Source organism: Dendrobates tinctorius, unplaced genomic scaffold (assembly GCF_039654945.1).
Source record: "Dendrobates tinctorius isolate UK_male_01 unplaced genomic scaffold, ASM3965494v1 ptg000098l, whole genome shotgun sequence".
NCBI classification, from domain to species: Eukaryota; Metazoa; Chordata; class Amphibia; order Anura; family Dendrobatidae; genus Dendrobates; species Dendrobates tinctorius.
This window is the reverse complement of record NW_027361766.1, coordinates 17,142,522-17,160,461: the sequence shown is the minus strand read 5'-3', so window position 1 is coordinate 17,160,461 and position 17,940 is coordinate 17,142,522. Positions and strand designations below refer to the sequence as shown.

The 17,940-nt window shown below is 42.8% G+C and overlaps 1 protein-coding gene across 1 annotated transcript in view; it reads right to left on the bottom strand.

Moving 5' to 3' along the window:
- Positions 1 to 455: 455 nt before the first annotated feature.
- The window catches only part of HSD11B1 (hydroxysteroid 11-beta dehydrogenase 1), a 51,412-nt gene continuing 33,927 nt past the window's right edge, over positions 456 to 17,940 (bottom strand). Inside the window, exons 3-6 of the mRNA XM_073587137.1 lie at positions 8,088 to 8,199; positions 6,865 to 7,050; positions 1,963 to 2,106; positions 456 to 822 (exon numbers count right to left, since the gene is read on the bottom strand). Of these exons, the coding sequence (XP_073443238.1) occupies positions 596 to 822; positions 1,963 to 2,106; positions 6,865 to 7,050; positions 8,088 to 8,199 (669 nt within the window). The 3' untranslated portion in view covers positions 456 to 595. The remainder of the gene's footprint in view (positions 823 to 1,962; positions 2,107 to 6,864; positions 7,051 to 8,087; positions 8,200 to 17,940) is intronic.

The following is a 17,940-nucleotide window of genomic DNA, read 5'->3' as shown; positions in this document are numbered from 1 at the left end:
CTGGAAGAGATGGGGCGCCAAGACCATAGAAGAAGCAGGGGGCTGCAGAGACCACGCCAGGAGGGGGTGAGTATGATCTCTGACACCCGCTCTCCCCCTGCCCCGCCGACCCCCAAATATTACTGGAGTATAAACCGAGAGGGGGATTTTCAGCCTTAAAAAATGGGCTGAAAATCTCGGCTTATACTCGAGTATATACGGTAATTCAAATAGGGGGGCAGTGTGCACTGCCCGGGCACGGCCACCATTCGGTTGATGGAGCTGTATTCTGCATCTTTGCAACTCAGCACATCCAGACGACACCAGGAGCAGCTTATTGATGGGGGTGTCGGGTATCGCACCCAAGCAGATCTCATATTGATGAAAAGCTCCGGACAACCCCTTTATTTAATCACACTGCATTTTCACCCATATGGCCATATTATAAATCATTGATCACACTGCATTTTCATATATATTTTTCTTTACTTATTTTATTCTGGTTTGTTTGGTTAATTGGGATACATTCTGTGTTTATGATAATCTTGATTACAGCTCATGTTTATTACATTTTCCTTGATTTATCTTGACATTGTCTTTTGTATAATTTGTAATATCATTCCTGCTTACTATTCAGTGCACTGACATCATAATTCTTAAGAACCAGGTATTCTAAAAATTCTGGTGCCCAGTCTCTAAGCAGCAATGGAATCTTGGTGGCTTGATACTGATAATAGACTTCTCTTTGTCTTAGGGCTCCACCTTTAATGATCTCTAGCGCACATTCTTCTTTTGGAGCTGCTGGTTGCTGGATCACTTTTGATACTATATTAACAGCGGAGTCTGTAACATAAATAAGCAATGGTTAGGAGCTATATACCCAAAGAGGCACAATGTAAATTCTCCCTATTAGGGCTCATGCAAAAGACCATATTATCAGTCCGAGTGCAATCTGACAAAACATCGGATCACACTCGGACCAATGTTATTCTGTCGGGCGGTGCACTTGTCCGAGGAAAAATAGTTGCAGTATGCAGTATACACTCGGATGACATCAAAGTGCAGTCCAATTTTCATGGACAGACAGTAGGTAGACGATTAAGGGTATGTGCACACGCTGCGGATTCTGCTGCGGATACGCAGCGGATTTGGCCTCTGCGGATCCGCAGCAGTTCCGCAGACAGTGTACAGTACAATGTAAGTCTATGGGATTTACAATCTGCTGTGCACATGCTGCGTTATTTTCACTGCGGAAAAGCTGTGGTTTTAAATCCGCAGAAAGAATTGACATGTCAATTCTTTCTGTGGATTCCGCTGCGGTTTGCCACCTATTCCATTGTCCAGGTGTCAAACCGCAGGGGAAGACCGCTGGCCAATCCACAGGTAAAACCGCAGGTCAATTTACCTGCAGTTTTACCTGCGGATCCGCACGGAAAAATCCGCTGGTGAATCCGCAGTGTGTGCACGTAGCCTGAGACATTTTTTTCCATCTTCTCACTCAAGAAAATTGTATCAAACTTTGATTAGAGTGTGATTGGCTTAATCGGCCTGATTCTCACGAATGAGTGAAAATACTGTCATGTGACCCCTAGCCTTACTCAAATTCACACAGATAGCATTGAGGTATATCAATTGTATACTGCAATAAGGGTTTCCAGCATTTAAAAAAAAAAAAATCACAGTCATGTGTTTTGTCAAAATCTGAGCAGTTATAGGCATAGTTATTAGACCTTAAAAAGGGTATATATCATTTAACCGAGTTTATCTGACCTGCCTAGCTTAGTCTGTTTATGAGTGGGTTCATTTGGGTATTGAAAAATATTTGATGTAGTTGAATACTGAGCAAATCATGAAAAACTGTATATGCCCAAGCTCAGCATCTGCTCCCAGGAGACTGGATAGTCTTTAGGATTAGCATTAATATCTCGGGGTTGCTCTTTTATTAAGTTATATTTCGCATTATGTAGCATGTCATTTTCTTACCTGTGTCAATATAGCTGATAACACACAGTGTAATAGAAACATTGACTTTTTGGTGGTAGAACTCCATTCGAAGAGAACTGAAGAAGCCATCAAGAGCAAATTTCGAGGTCGAATATGGCACAGTCAAAGGTACGCCAACCTTTCCTGAAATGTAAGAGTGAAATATAAATAAAGTGTATGCTTCATTCAAGTACCTGTCTGCACCAAATTTAAGAAAAATCCTGTCCAAAAAGATGAATCTGATGTCCACGTCTGAATACGATTTGTTTGTTTTTAATCTAAAAAGGTTCCAAGTGTTTCTAAGGCTGGGTTCACATTGCGTTCAGGCAAGTCCGTTTAACGGATTGCACTACACCGCGGCATAACGCGGTGTAACGCAATCCGTTAATGCTGACATTCACTTCTATTAGGAGCGCATCGCTAGTGCATGCCATAAATTGGCATGCGTTAGCGATGTCCTGTCATTCTGTGATAGACCCTCGGACGCGGGCTGCAGCGTTCGGGGGTCCGTCAGCATAACGTGATGGCGTTATGCTAATAGTGTTAACGCAGTCCGTCAACGCTATGTATTGATCGGACTGCTTTAACGCAATGTGAACCTAGCCTAAGGGTCTCTGCTTTTTCTTTCTAATTGAAGGTAGCTTGACTGTAAACCTAAAATATGATGTTAACCATTTTGGGCAACATTCATAAAATGCAAAAAGAAGCTTTGCAATTCACTTAACATTCATTTTGCTAATTTTCCGCTTCATTTCACAAGATGACCAAGATGAGAGGATAGCCATACAACAGTGGTGACAAGGATTGGCCTTACCTATCATCACATCTCTTTATAAACAGAGGAGAACAAGGTCTTGTGGCACAGAACATAGCAAATATAATAAGTTTATTACATTTTAGAAACATTAGCTCCTATTGTTAAAGAGAACCTCTCATTTCCCCAAAACGTTATTAACTTGCAGATATGGGGTTAAGCTGATGGTTAATAGCATTTCAAAGCTGTCCGGTTGCTGCACTGAAAGCCCGGTTGCTGGTAAAAATGAACTTTATTCCTCTCCACAGATTCTGGCTTTCAGTCATAAACGTGTGGCCAGCGAGGTTCAGTCACTGCTCAGTACATAGTAAGTGGCGGCTGTAATCACACCCCAGTACTGACTGACAGACCGCAGATACAACTGCCAATGTGCCAGGGTGTACTTGCAGCCGCTGCTCACTGTATACTGATTGGTGACTGAAGCCTCTCCAGCTGCGTCTCTATGACTGAAAGCTGGAGTACGCCAATAAGAATAAAGTTCATTTTCTTCCAGTAGCCATGCTTGTGTTGTGGTGGCCACACGGCTTTAGAACACTATTAATCTGTAGATATTCTCCTTACCTGCAAGTTGATAGCGTTTGGGGACTGACGGGTTTCCTTTAAACCAACTATTTCACTCCACAACTGTTTGAAAGAGCGTAGGGGTTTTAGCGTTTCATCTGAAAAATGGATTTCCCACTACTATACTATAAACACATTTTATTATCAATCAGAGCAAAATCTTGGACTTACAACAAAATTATTTTCAAAGATAGAGACTGATTTAGGAATCTGCAAGCAAACTTGATATAACCAAATACAATCATAAGTATGTAAATTTACGATTAGTACCACTTTTTCTCATATAAAAGAAGCATTAATGGGCCTGTTTGGTTGATTTTTTTTTAACTCTGCATATTCCTCACCTTATCAGCATGTTTAATTAATTTGCACTATGACTCCCATAAGTTTTCTGTGGTGCAAACACTTTAAACTTAAAGGGGTTGTCCGGGCTTTTCACATAATCTCAGTACATATCTGGGCTGCAGAATTATGACAATAAGTAATTTACTTTCTGTCACTAGTTTGCACGGTTTTCTAGATATTCTGAACAGAACGTCCAAGGAGGGGGGTGTTATGGCATTGAAATGAGAACTAGTCGTAACCTCCTACTCTACTCCAAACATGCCCTCCATAGCAACAACCCCACCCTCCATAGCTACAGGCCCTCCCCGTCCACATGAAGAAGCCCTCATCACACAGTAACAAATCCTCCCCCTCTAGCAGCCTCACTGCAGAGAGCAGACCACCCAGCTGCTCCTCCCCCAGACACACGCTGAACAGGGAAAATCGTCCTGTATTCTGGGACAGGCTGCTCCCATCAGTATTTGTGTCATTAGAGACACAGTGCTCACACATACACTGCACCAAATCTGCTGCTGTGTTAAGACATCAGTGACACAGAGCTGTCTCACTCACACAGCAGAGGCTTTGTCACACAACAGATTACATCAGTGACTGCCATCCCCTGTGCAGATTAGAAGCTGCAGACCCCATCACTGGCTATCACACAGTCTGTTCTCACTGCTGCCAGCAGCCTGGGACAGTGAGGGAATGAATTAGTGATGAGTTATGTATTGTAATCATGGCGTGGCCCAGAATACAGGACGATTTTCCCTCCTCACTAGTTTCACTTTCCATAGCACACTGTTCAGCGTGTGTCTGGGGGAGGAGCAGCTGGGTGGTCTGCTCTCTGCAGTGAGGCTGCTAGAGGGGGAGGATTTGTTACTGTGTGATGAGGGCTTCTTCATGTGGACGGGGAGGGCCTGTAGCTATGGAGGGTGGGGTTGTTGCTATAGAGGACATGTTTGGAATAGAGTAGGAGGTTACGACCAGTTCTCATTTCAATGCCATAACACACCCCCCTTGGACGTTCTGTTCAGAATATCTAGAAAACCGTGCAAACTGGTGACAGAAAGTAAATTACTTATTGTCATAATTCTGCAGCCCAGATATGTACTGAGATTATGTGAAAAGCCCAGACAACCCCTTTAAGACTCCAATATACATTAGACTGTAGGCTGAATCTGCCAATACAATGGCATGCGAAAGTATTTCACTCCCCCTTTGCATTTTTCATGTTTTGCTATCTCACAACCTGGAATGTCACTGTTTTTTTTTTTGGAGGATTTGCATCAGTTCATGTAAATAACATGCCTACAACTGTGAAAATTTGTTTGTTTTTTGTGAAGCAAACAACAAATAGCACAAAATAAATGAATACCTCAGTGTGCATAACTATTCACTCCCCTAAAGCTCAGTACCTTGTAGAGTCTCCTTTTGTGGCAATTACAGCTGAAAGTTGCCTTGGATTAGTCTCTATGAGCTTTCCACATCTGGCCACTGAAATTTTTGTCCAATTCTCAAGCCAAAACTGCTCCAGCTCCTTCAAATTACTGTAACTGGTTTCCTCTGGTGAACAGCAATGTTCAAGTCTGACCTCAGATTCTCAATTGGATTAACCCCCTAAGGACCAAGCTATTTTATAGGTTGACCGAGCCTCATTTTTTAAATCTGACCAGTGTAATTTTATATGGTAATAACTCTGGAGCGCTTCCACGGATCCCACTGATTCTGAGACTTTTTTTTGTGAAATATTGTACTTCATGATAGTGGTAAAATTTGTTTGATATGGCTTGCGTTTGTTTGCACATACCCTTAGAGAAAAAAAGCTTTTTTTCTGAGAGCTGTAACTTTTTAATTTTTCCACTGATGGAGCTGTATGTCAGCTTGTTTTTTGTGGGACAAGGTGTCGTCAGTGACACCATTTTTATTTACATTCATCTCTTTTATCTCATGTTATTCTACTATTTTTTCCCAACGGTATGATGACAAGCCATAGTTTGCTTCTTTTTTTTTTACGGCGTTCACAGAAGTAGTTAACTAGTGTGACAGTTTTATAGATCGGATTGTTCTGGATGCGGCAATACCAAATATGTGTACCTTTTTGTTTATTTTTTTATGTTAATATATGTAATTTTATTTTTTTATTATTTAGAAAAAATATTTGTACATTTTTTTTTACTTTGCTTTACTTAAGATGTTTGCATACCATGTTCTTTCCATTTGATGATAATAGATTTGATGGTGCTCTGGGAGATCATCAGAGATTGGGATTTTTTTTTACAACTCGACAACTTTGCCCCTGACTTGTTTGAAGATCTCCTTGGTCTTTGTGGTGTTGTTTGTTTAGTGGTGCCCAGGGAACTTGTTACCAGTTTTGTCAAATAGCATCTTCATACGATGCTGTCCTCTTCTTCCCTTCCTGTAGTAGCTCCGGCGCCTGCTCTGCCCTGTTGAGGGCAGAGCAGAGTCCCGCAGTGCGCAGGCGTCGGGAGAGGTCTGGAGCCTGCGAACTGCAGTATTCTGTTCTGCCCTCAACAGGGCAGAGCAGTGCGCCTGCGCCGGATCTTCTACAGGAAGGGAAGAAGAGAACGGCATCGTATGAAGATGGGAGGCGTTGGACCGGACCGCGACACCCATCGGACCGGACCGCCCCCTCCGGTGAGTATAATCTAACTTGTTTTTCTTATCTTTCAGGTTATATCGGGGGCTTATCTACAGCATTACAGAATGCTGTAGATAAGCCCCTGATGTCAATGCCGGCAGCTGATTGTCCAAAAAAAAGGGTGATAGATTCCCTTTAATGTTATTGCAGCCTCTGTGGCCTTTCAGAAAAGGTGTGCATATACTGACAGACCAGGTGACACTTACATAGATTGCACATAGGTGGACTTCCTGTCACTAAGCATGTGACTTATGAAGGGAATTGCTTTCACTAGAAATTATTAGGGGCTTCAACATAAAAAGGGTGAATACATATGCTCAGGCCAATTTTTAGTCATTTTATCCCATATATTTAAATTTTTCCTATAGTTTTCTCACTTCACCAACTTAGGCTATCTAGTGCTGATAGATCACACACAAAACGGATTGCAAAAATATTTAAACACAGCTTGTAATGTAAAAAGATAGGTAAAAAGCCAAGTGGGTGAATACTTTCACAAGCCACTGTATCTCTATTTAAAGCATTGTGAAAGCTTAATTACCTGCAAATGAAGAGACTACTACAACGTTGCCACCACTTGCTTTTAACATTGGCAGAGCTTCGACTGTCATTGTTGCATAGCTCAGAAAATTAATTTCCAGAAGTTCCCGTATATGATCCACATTGCCATCAAAGAAATTAAAGTAGGTGTAACCAATATGGTTCAGGATTAGCATGTCCAGTCCTCCTGTTTACAAGAAAAGAGCAGCATAATTTTGAGAAATTGGTTAATAAGTGATCCCTGGATATATTCATTTCTGATATTGGCGATTATGGGTATCATTTATGCATTATGATGAGCATTTATAACAGTTACTGGCTTATTATCCAAACATGTAATAATTATTAAGTACGGCGAAACCCCTCTGACGTCTTAGTTTCAGGTCTGCCTTGAACATTACTCAGATTTGAAACACAAAAGTAATTTGTGTGTCAGATAAAGTTCTTCTGTTCACACCAAATATTTTGTACTTCACTGAATCATGCCTGAGCAAGAAACATAGCATGAACAAAACCTTAAACACACAATTTAAATGAATATTCTCATCTTATTACCGCCAGATTATGCAATGAATATACAGTATATCAGATAAGGTCCCAATAATGAAATCTGCATTTATCTTGAGAATGAGGCCACATAGTCAGCTGCTGTCAGCAGAGGGGTAGTCAGAATTCTTATATAAATGAATGGCAGTTCTGACAACCTGTCCACTGACTGTGGCATGCATCAGGACCTCATTTTCGATACACATGAAGGTCCCATGGGCCAGGGTCACACGAGCGTATAAATCAAACCAATGTTATTCAATGGGGCAGTTCTGATAACTGATTTTTTCCACTGCCAGAATCTGTCAGTGAAAAAAACCAAAAAAACGCTGAATGCTGTGATTTCACTTTGAAATCAGAAGACACCTATCCATTCAGTTCTAGGGGTGGGTGGAAAACATCGAACTGCACTCAGATGTCTGCTGATTCATACAATGGAGAAGATGGAGAAATTTTGTTCTCCATCTGTTCCTCACTGTGTGCTACTGTGCTTTCATCCAAGTGAGTCGGATCATACTTTGCTGACACCCTAATCAAACTCAGATTAGAATCTGTTATAAGTGTCGTTGGCATAATCACCCGATTAATAAAAGATCTGGACAACTTCAGCAGAATGAGCAACTCTAGAGGAGCTGAATACAGACATATCACTTATTATCTAGATTTATTGGCTCTTACCAAATAATCGTTCTGCTTCATGTACCACACTCTTAGCAAAAGTCATACTGTCCATACTTCCAGGGATGTAATAGGCCGAAGCTGCACCAAGATTTGTACACTTTTCAACCACCTAAGAAAAAGAATGAAAATGTATTGTCCAATACTTGCTGAGTTTCATGAATGGATAAGTAATGCTCATTTTATTAAAGTGAATCTGTCAGGTTTTTGCTACTATACCTTATCTGAGAGCAGTATGATGTAGGGAAAGAGACCCTGAATCCAACGATGTACCACTTAATTTAGTGGATGCAGCAGTTGTGACCCAATCAGAGTTCGTAGATGCAGCATGAAGCAGAGCTGAGAAAGCTAACCCCGCCCACACCCATTTCTGTATGTACACATTCTATTGACACTAAGCTGCTTATCACCGGAGGCGGCGTGGTCGAGCGACTTAGCATTTGCCGGCTACTTACAGCACTGATAACATCCTAGTAATATACATAAATAACTGCATGCAGCCTGATAAGTGACGCATCATATCAGTGTTTTAACCCCTACCTCATGCTGTCCTCAGATTATTTAGAAAAACCTGCTGACAGATTCACATTAACTATTTATCTCCTTTGTGTCATATTTTAGCTTGCAATAGATTTACAAATTGTAATGTCTTGAAGACTCATTTCCAAACTAAAGAAAGTTGGTAAATCTTCCACGGAAGAAGCAATTTGCAGCGGTTCAGCTGGAAAAGAGAGTCATGCACCGCAGTCTTTATGCCTATTGTAACTAACACATTTTCATGTGTGCATTATTTCACACATTCAGTGAAAAATAGAAACAACTGATTGCATTTTAATTGATCTTTTCATCATTTATAAATTTGAAAAAGCGCAAGTTGTTCCCTGTAATGGGATATCATTCATGCAATTGGAAAATGCTTTTCACCTTACAGTCTTGCTTAGTATATTATTAGCTTACACAGAAGTAGTTGAAGAAATTAAAAAAGTTGGTGCTAGATATTCTCAAAACATGTACATGTGGAAGGTTCCTGTCTTGTAACATAGAAGGTATGGTAAGCACTTTAATTTCTGCATTGTGCAGACGTGATCTCTCACTGTAGTTATGGTGCCACTGAAAACGGGCTGGCACTAGGGATTGAGTGAACCTGACCGGTAAAGTTTGGGGTCCGTGCCAAACACCTAGTGTCCTGCACGTACCCCGAACACAGACCTCTCCGTGAAGTCCATGTTATTGTTCTGGTTTGGCAGCCCGAACATCTGGTGTTTCCCACGCTGTCATCTCTGTGACAGTGTGAGAAACACCAGCTCTAATCAGCGGTAAAATCATACAGCCACAGGAGGTATAAAATTTACCTCCAGCCACTGGTGTCAGCTGATGGGACTACTGCTCTCATCAGCCTACGCCTGCTGCCACTAATAACAGCAAGAGCAGGAGCGGCTGATGGGAGTATTCATCAGCTGGCGCCTGCGTTCTAAATATTCCCCTATATTTTTGATAACCAGCCAGACTTACTGAAAAAAAAACCCTATTAAAATGTAACTTTTATTAAGTACCTTATAAAAAAACCTTAATCCTGATTTTTGATACAAATATCCCCAACTCCATGGGCTAACTGGGCTTCCAGCATTACTAGAGAATGAATGATAACTTGCAGACGAAACTGATCTACCCAGTCAAAAAGCCAGTTAAATGTATCTGGCCAGATGTAACAAACTGCAACAGGAAAAAATTCCTGCAAGAACAGCCCATAAGAGCCTCAAAAAAAGAAAAATGAAAAGGGGAGGGACAAAAACAAAATGTACAAGATTGATATGTAGTGCTGCACACTAATTACAATTACACTCAGCCAGTGTGTGGAAAAGAGTGATCTGGCCCTATAGATAGCTTGACCTAACTGAACACCCGCCTAGGTGCGGAGGTTGGCACCCTAAGAAATACGAGAATGGCGCCCCCGCTCGTGCATCGGCTGTCCCTACTTTCCTATATCTCCCTATAAGACATAAGATCGGAAAAAATAGAGCCACGTGGCCTGTATCCATTTGTTTATGAGATCTTCATGGATGCAATAGAGTATTTTATACAATCAGATATAGGTGTTCAGAAAGAGTAAAGGGTCCATGCAGCCTAAGTTGCTTCACACCACTCACATTAGATAAGTGTTGTGAGTTCATTTTCCCCTTCAATACTGAGGCCCGAGGAACTCCCTCTTCTGGTGAAGAAAGGTAGTGAGCCTGATTGTCAAACACCTGGGGCTGATGATGATGACTGGCTGAGTGGAGTTAATGACTGGATATAAGGCTGCCGACGCCCTTCTGGCCTGCGGGTGATTTCTCTGTGGACTTCTAGGAAACCAGTCTGATTCCTGCTCATCTAAAGCTAAGATTTCTGCTTTGCCTTTTTGCATTAGTGTTTTGTTTTCCTTGCTTTTCTGGATTCTGCCATTCCCTGCTGGGGAGAGCTGAATCTCCTTTTGCCTGTTGCTCTGTCTTCAGAATATTCCTGAGTACTGACATAGCTTTTTTGAAGCCTAGCGTCTTCAGGGCCTTTTTTACTGTCAGTTGGTTGGCTCTTATTTTCATAGGGTTTTTCACGGATTGCAGACAGCAGCCTTCCTGTCCTTTCCTATCTAAGCTAGCGTGGGCCCCATCTTTGCTCAGTCTATCTTTCTGTCTGTGTTTTGTTCTTTCTTCTTGCTTCACCGTCATTATATGTGGGGGGCTGCCTTTTGCTTTGGGGTCTGCTCTGGGGCAGTTTAGATTTCCCTTTCTGTCTTTAGGCTATGTAGTCCTCCGGCTGTGATCGAGGGGCCTAGGGCATCGTAGGAGCCCCCCACGGCTACTGCTAGTTGTGTTGATAGGTTCAGGGGTCTGCAATCCGATAGCTGCCAACTTCTCTGGTTTTCTGGACTTAGCTAGCATTTCTATTTTTGCCTCCTACGGTGACTCAATCATAACAGAATCACCCGCCATACCGCAGATTCTAGGGTACTCAATAGCAGGAAAGAATTGTAAAAAAAAAAAAAAAAAATGTGTATATTTTTTCCTCTATATCTCTGAGGCCGTAGGGGGAATTTTTTTTTCTCTCAATGGAGATAAAGCAATTGTCTGATCGTGTGGAGCAGCTCGCTGCGGAAGTGCGGGGAATTTCCGCCTACCTTGCTCATTCACATGCTGCTGAACCAAAGATTCCTACACCTGATGTATTTTTTGGGGATCGGTCTAAATTTTTGAATTTCAAAAATAATTGTAAATTATTTTTTGCCTTGAAGCCTAACTCGTCAGGGAGCTCCGCGCAGCAGGTTAAAATTGTCATCTCTTTGCTGCGTGGCGATCCCCAGGATTGGGCGATTTCTTTGAAACCAGATGATCCTACTCTGACTAATGTGAACGCATTTTTTCAGGCCTTGGGGTTGTTGTATGACGAACCTAATGCCATTGATCAGGCTGAAAAGACCCTGCTGGCATTGAACCAGGGTCGTGATTCTGCAGAATTGTGCTGTCAAAAATTCCGAAAGTGGGCAGTACTTACTACCTAGAATGATAATGCCTTGGCTGCTCTCTTTCGGAAGGGGTTGTCAGAAGCTGTAAAAGATACTATGGTGGGATTTCCTGTTCCCTCTGGTCTTGACGATTCTATGTCATTAGCCATTCAGGTTGATCGGCGTTTGCGCGAACGCAAAGCTGCATGAGAGGTGTTGCCACCTGTTGAACAAATGTCTGAACCTATGCAATGTGATAGAGTTTTTTCCAGAGAGCAGCGTCAGGAGTTCAGAAGGCGTAATAAGTTGTGTTTTTTCTGTGGAGATGCCTCTCATATTATTTCTGTCTGTCCTAAATGAGAGAAACGCTTTGCATACACGTTTTCTGTTGGTGGTGTTCATCCTAAGTTTCTTCTGGCTATTACTCTGATCTGCTCCCTGTCCACATTTTCCGCCAAGGCTTTTGTAGATTCGGGAGCAGCCCTAAACCTAATGGACTTGGATTTTGCTAAACGTTGTGGATTTCCGATGACACCTCTGCAGACGCCTATCCCTTTGAGGGGGATTGATGCTACTCCTTTGGCTAAAAATAAACCTCAGTTTTGGACCCAGGTGGTAATGCGGGTCGCCCCAGACCATCAAGAAAATTGCAGATTTTTGGTGTTGCATAATCTGCATGATACTATTGTTCTGGGGTTTCCCTGGTTACAAATTCATAATCCAGTTTTGGATTGGAAATCTGTGTCTGTGGTGAGTTGGGGCTGTCGGTGTGCCTTTAGTGAGGCTCCGGTGTTTTCCACCTCTCCTCAGTCGCATGATGTTCCTGATTATTTGGCGGACTTTTATGATGTATTTAGTGAGAATGAGTCTGCGTCTCTGCCTCCTCATAGGAGTTATGACTGTGCAATTGAACTGAGCCCGGGGTGTAAATTTCCCAAGGGTCGGCTCTTCAATTTATCTGTACCCGAGCACGAGGCTATGCGATCCTACAGTATATTAAGGAGGCATTGGAGAAGGGTCATATTAGACCATCCTCGTCACCCTTAGGTGCCGGTTTTTTTTTTGTAGCCAAAAAGGATGGATCATTAAGACCTTGTATTGATTATCGTGCCCTCAACAAAATTACTGTTAAATATCAGTATCCGTTACCCCTGATTTCTGATCTATTCTCCAGAGTTAAAGGTGCTTGCTGGTTTACCAAGCTTGACCTCAGGGGGGCGTATAATCTTATTCGCATTAAGCATGGGGATGAATGGAAGACGGCGTTTAATACTCCGGAGGGACATTTTGAGTACCTGGTGATGCCTTTTGGGCTCACTAATGCCCCTTCTGTCTTCCAGTGCTTCATGAACGATATTTTCCGAGATTTTGTCGATAAATTTTTGATTATCTATCTGGATGATATTTTGATCTTCTCCAAGGATTGGGATTCTCATGTGGAACATATTCGGACTGTGTTCCGGATCTTGAGGGAGAATTCCCTGTATGTCAAAGGATCTAAATGCCTTTTTGGAGTACAGAGGATTTCTTTTTTGGGATTTATTTTGTCCCCGTCAACTACTGAAATGGACCCGGCCAAGGTACAGGCCATTTACGATTGGGTTCAGCCCACTTCTTTGAAGGCCCTCCAGAAGTTTTTGGGTTTTGCTAATTTTTATCGGAAATTTATAGCAAAATTTTCTAGTATTGCCAAGCCATTGACTGATTTGACTAAAAAGGGTGCTGATGTGTTAAATTGGTCTCCGGAGGCTGTTTCTTCCTTTCAGGAGCTGAAGCGAAGATTCACCTCCGCCCCGGTTTTGCGGCAACCTGATGTCTCACTTCCGTTCCAGGTAGAGGTGGATGCTTCTGAGATTGGTGCAGGAGCTGTTTTGTCCTAAAAGGATCCTGTAACATCTAAAATGAATCCCTGTGCCTTCTTTTCCAGAAAGTTCTCTCCATCTGAACGTAACTATGACGTGGGGAATCGGGAACTGTTAGCCATGAAATGGGCATTTGAGGAGTGGAGACATTGGTTGGAGGGAGCTAAGCATCAAGTTGTGGTCCTCACTGACCACAAGAATTTGATTTACCTAGAGTCGGCTAAGCGCTTGAACCCTAGACAGGCTAGGTGTGCCTTGTTTTTTACACGTTTTGATTTTGTGGTTTCTTTTCTTCCTGGAACTAAGAATGTCAAGGCTGACGCCCTCTCTAGGAGCTTCTTTGCTGATTCTCCTGTGGTGACCAAGCCTGCTACCATCTTAGGCGAAGGGGTAGTTCTTTCTGCCATCTCGCCCGATTTGAGACGTGCTCTGGAAGAGTTTCAGGAGGACAAACCTGAGCGTTGTCCCAGTGGAAAGTTGTATGTTCCTGACCAGTGGAAGAAGAGAGTGATGTCTGAAGTTCATTGCTCTGCTTTGGCTGGTCATCCAGGTATTTTTGGTACTAGAGATCTGGTGAATCGGTCTTTTTGGTGGCCCTCCTTGTCTCGTGATGTCAGGAATTTTGTGCAGTCCTGTGGGACGTGCTCCCGGTCTAAATCGTGTTCTCTCTCTAGTGGGTTGTTGATGCCTTTGCCTGTCCCCAAGAGGCCATGGACCCATATTTCAATGGATTTCATCTCTGATATGCCTGTCTCTCAAAGGATGACTGTTATTTGGGTGATTTGTGATAGGTTCTCTAAGATGGTTCATCTTGTACCACTCCCTAAGTTGCCGTCTTCCTCTGAATTGGTGCCCCTGTTTTTACAACAGGTGGTTCGCTTGCACAGGATTCCTGAGAACATTGTATCTGACAGAGGAGTCCAGTTTGTGTCTAGATTTTGGAGAACTTTCTGTTCCAAGCTGGGAATTCAGTTGTCCTTCTCCTCTGCTTTTCACCCTCAGACCAATGGGCAGACAGAGAGAACAAACCAGACCTTGGAGTCATATTTGAGATGTTTTATTTCTGCTGATCAGGATGATTGGGTTTCATTTTTGCCCTTGGCCGAATTTGCTTTAAATAATAGAGCTAGTTCTGCCACTTTGATGTCTCCTTTTTTTTGTAACTTTGGGTTTCATCCTCGATTTTCTTCAGGGCAGGTGGAGCCCTCTGCCTGCCCAGGGGTTGACACTGTGGTGGAGAGAATGCACCAGATCTGGGACCAAGTGGTGGATAAGTTCTCTCTCTCCCAGGAAAAGGCCCAGCGGTTTTCCAACCGACATAGGACCATTGGTCCCCAATTTAAGGTTGGTGATATGGTGTGGTTATCATCAAAAAATATTGCTATGAAGGTGGCTTCTCCTAAGTTTAAGCCTAGATTTATTGGACCTTACAAGATTTTGGAGATTATTAATCCGGTCTCTTTTCGTTTGGCTCTTCCTGTCACATTTAAAATCCATAATGTGTTCCATAAATCTTTGTTGAAGAGGTTTGTTGAACCTGTTGTTCCGGGGGTTGCACCTCCAGACCCTGTATTGGTTGAAGGTAACATGGAATATGAGGTAGAGAAAGTACAGGATTCCCGTCTGGCTAGACGGAGACTCCAGTATTTGGTTAAGTGGAAGGGTTATGGTCAGGAGGATAATTCCTGGGTCTCTGCCTCTGATATTCATGCCAAAAGATTGGTGCGTGCCTTTCATCGGGCTCACCCTGATCGCCCTGGTGGCGTGGTTGAGGGTTCGGTGACCCCTCCTCAAGGGGGAGGTACTGTTGTGAGTTCATTTTCCCCTTCACTACTGAGGCCCGAGGAACTCCCTCTTCTGGTGAAGAAAGGTAGTGAGCCTGATTGTCAAACGCCTGGGGCTGATGATGATGACTGGCTGAGTGGAGTTAATAACTGGATATAAGGCTGCCGACGCCCTTCTGGCCTGCGGGTGATTTCTCTGTGGACTTCTAGGAAACCAGTCTGATTCCTGCTCATCTAAAGCTAAGATTTCTGCTTTGCCTTTTTGCATTAGTGTTTTGTTTTCCTTGCTTTTCTGGATTCTGCCATTCCCTGCTGGGGAGAGCTGAATCTCCTTTTGCCTGTTGCTCTGTCTTCAGAATATTCCTGAGTACTGACATAGCTTTTTTGAAGCCTAGCGTCTTCAGGGCCTTTTTTACTGTCAGTTGGTTAGCTCTTATTTTCATAGGGTTTTTCACGGATTGCAGACAGCAGCCTTCCTGTCCTTTCCTATCTAAGCTAGCGTGGGCCCCATCTTTGCTCAGTCTATCTTTCTGTCTGTGTTTTGTTCTTTCTTCTTGCTTCACCGTCATTATATGTGGGGGGCTGCCTTTTGCTTTGGGGTCTGCTCTGGGGCAGTTTAGATTTCCCTTTCTGTCTTTAGACTATGTAGTCCTCCGGCTGTGATCGAGGGGCCTAGGGCATCGTAGGAGCCCCCCACGGCTACTGCTAGTTGTGTTGATAGGTTCAGGGGTCTGCAATCCGATAGCTGCCAACTTCTCTGGTTTTCTGGACTTAGCTAGCATTTCTATTTTTGCCTCCTACGGTGACTCAATCATAACAGATAAGTATTAGATAAATTGTATGATACAACCTAAAAGTCCCTACCCAAAAAGAAAAATCCACTAAAATAGATATGCAATATATGATTAGTCACAGCAAATACAGTGGGGCAAAAGAGTATTTAGTCAGTCAGCAATAGTGCAAGTTCCACCACTTAAAAAGATGAGAGGCGTCTGTAATTTACATCATAGGTAGACCTCAACTATGGGAGACAAACTGAGAAAAAAAAATCCAGAAAATCACATTGTCTGTTTTTTTTTCATTTTATTTGCATATTATGGTGGAAAATAAGTATTTGGTCAGAAACAAGCAATCAAGATTTCTGGCTCTCACAGACCTGTAACTTCTTCTTTAAGAGTCTCCTCTTTCCTCCACTCATTACCTGTAGTAATGGCACCTGTTTAAACTTGTTATCAGTATAAAAAGACACCTGTGCACACCCTCAAACAGTCTGACTCCAAACTCCACTATGGTGAAGACCAAAGAGCTGTCAAAGGACACCAGAAACAAAATTGTAGCCCTGCACCAGGCTGGGAAGACTGAATCTGCAATAGCCAACCAGCTTGGAGTGAAGAAATCAACTGTGGGAGCAATAATTAGAAAATGGAAGACATACAAGACCACTGATAATCTCCCTCGATCTGGTGCTCCACGCAAAATCCCACCCCGTGGGGTCAGAATGATCACAAGAACGGTGAGCAAAAATCCCAGAACCACGCGGGGGGACCTAGTGAATGAACTGCAGAGAGCTGGGACCAATGTAACAAGGCCTACCATAAGTAACACACTACGCCACCATGGACTCAGATCCTGCAGTGCCAGACGTGTCCCACTGCTTAAGCCTGTACATGTCCGGGCCCGTCTGAAGTTTGCTAGAGAGCATTTGGATGATCCAGAGGAGTTTTGGGAGAATGTCCTATGGTCTGATGAAACCAAACTGGAACTGTTTGGTAGAAACACAACTTGTCGTGTTTGGAGGAAAATGAATACTGAGTTGCATCCATCAAACACCATACCTACTGTAAAGCATGGTGGTGGAAACATCATGCTTTGGGGCTGTTTCTCTGCAAAGGGGCCAGGACGACTGATCCGGGTACATGAAAGAATGAATGGGGCCATGTATCGTGAGATTTTGAGTGCAAACCTCCTTCCATCAGCAAGGGCATTGATGATGAAACGTGGCTGGGTCTTTCAACATGACAATGATCCAAAGCACACCGCCAGGGCAACGAAGGAGTGGCTTCGTAAGAAGCATTTCAAGGTCCTGGAGTGGCCTAGCCAGTCTCCAGATCTCAACCCTATAGAAAACCTTTGGAGGGAGTTGAAAGTCCGTGTTGCCAAGCGAAAAGCCAAAAACATCACTGCTCTAGAGGAGATCTGCATGGAGGAATGGGCCAACATACCAACAACAGTGTGTGGCAACCTTGTGAAGACTTACAGAAAACGTTTGACCTCTGTCATTGCCAACAAAGGATATATCACAAAGTATTGAGATGAAATTTTGTTTCTGACCAAATACTTATTTTCCACCATAATATGCAAATAAAATGAAAAAAAAACAGACAATGTGATTTTCTGGATTTTTTTTTCTCAGTTTGTCTCCCATAGTTGAGGTCTACCTATGATGTAAATTACAGACGCCTCTCATCTTTTTAAGTGGTGGAACTTGCACTATTGCTGACTGACTAAATACTTTTTTGCCCCACTGTATGTCTATTGATCCATTATGTTGCTACAGTGATGCCATTTTTGCGTGCAAGGGTAATGATACCAACATATCTGCTGACATACACGCATAAAGATGAACTAAAGCCTTGATCCTGAACTCCAGACTACAGCAGTATACCCTCAAAAAAATCCGCAGACACCAAAGATGGATCGCATAGGATAGCAGGTTCACATACTGTTGA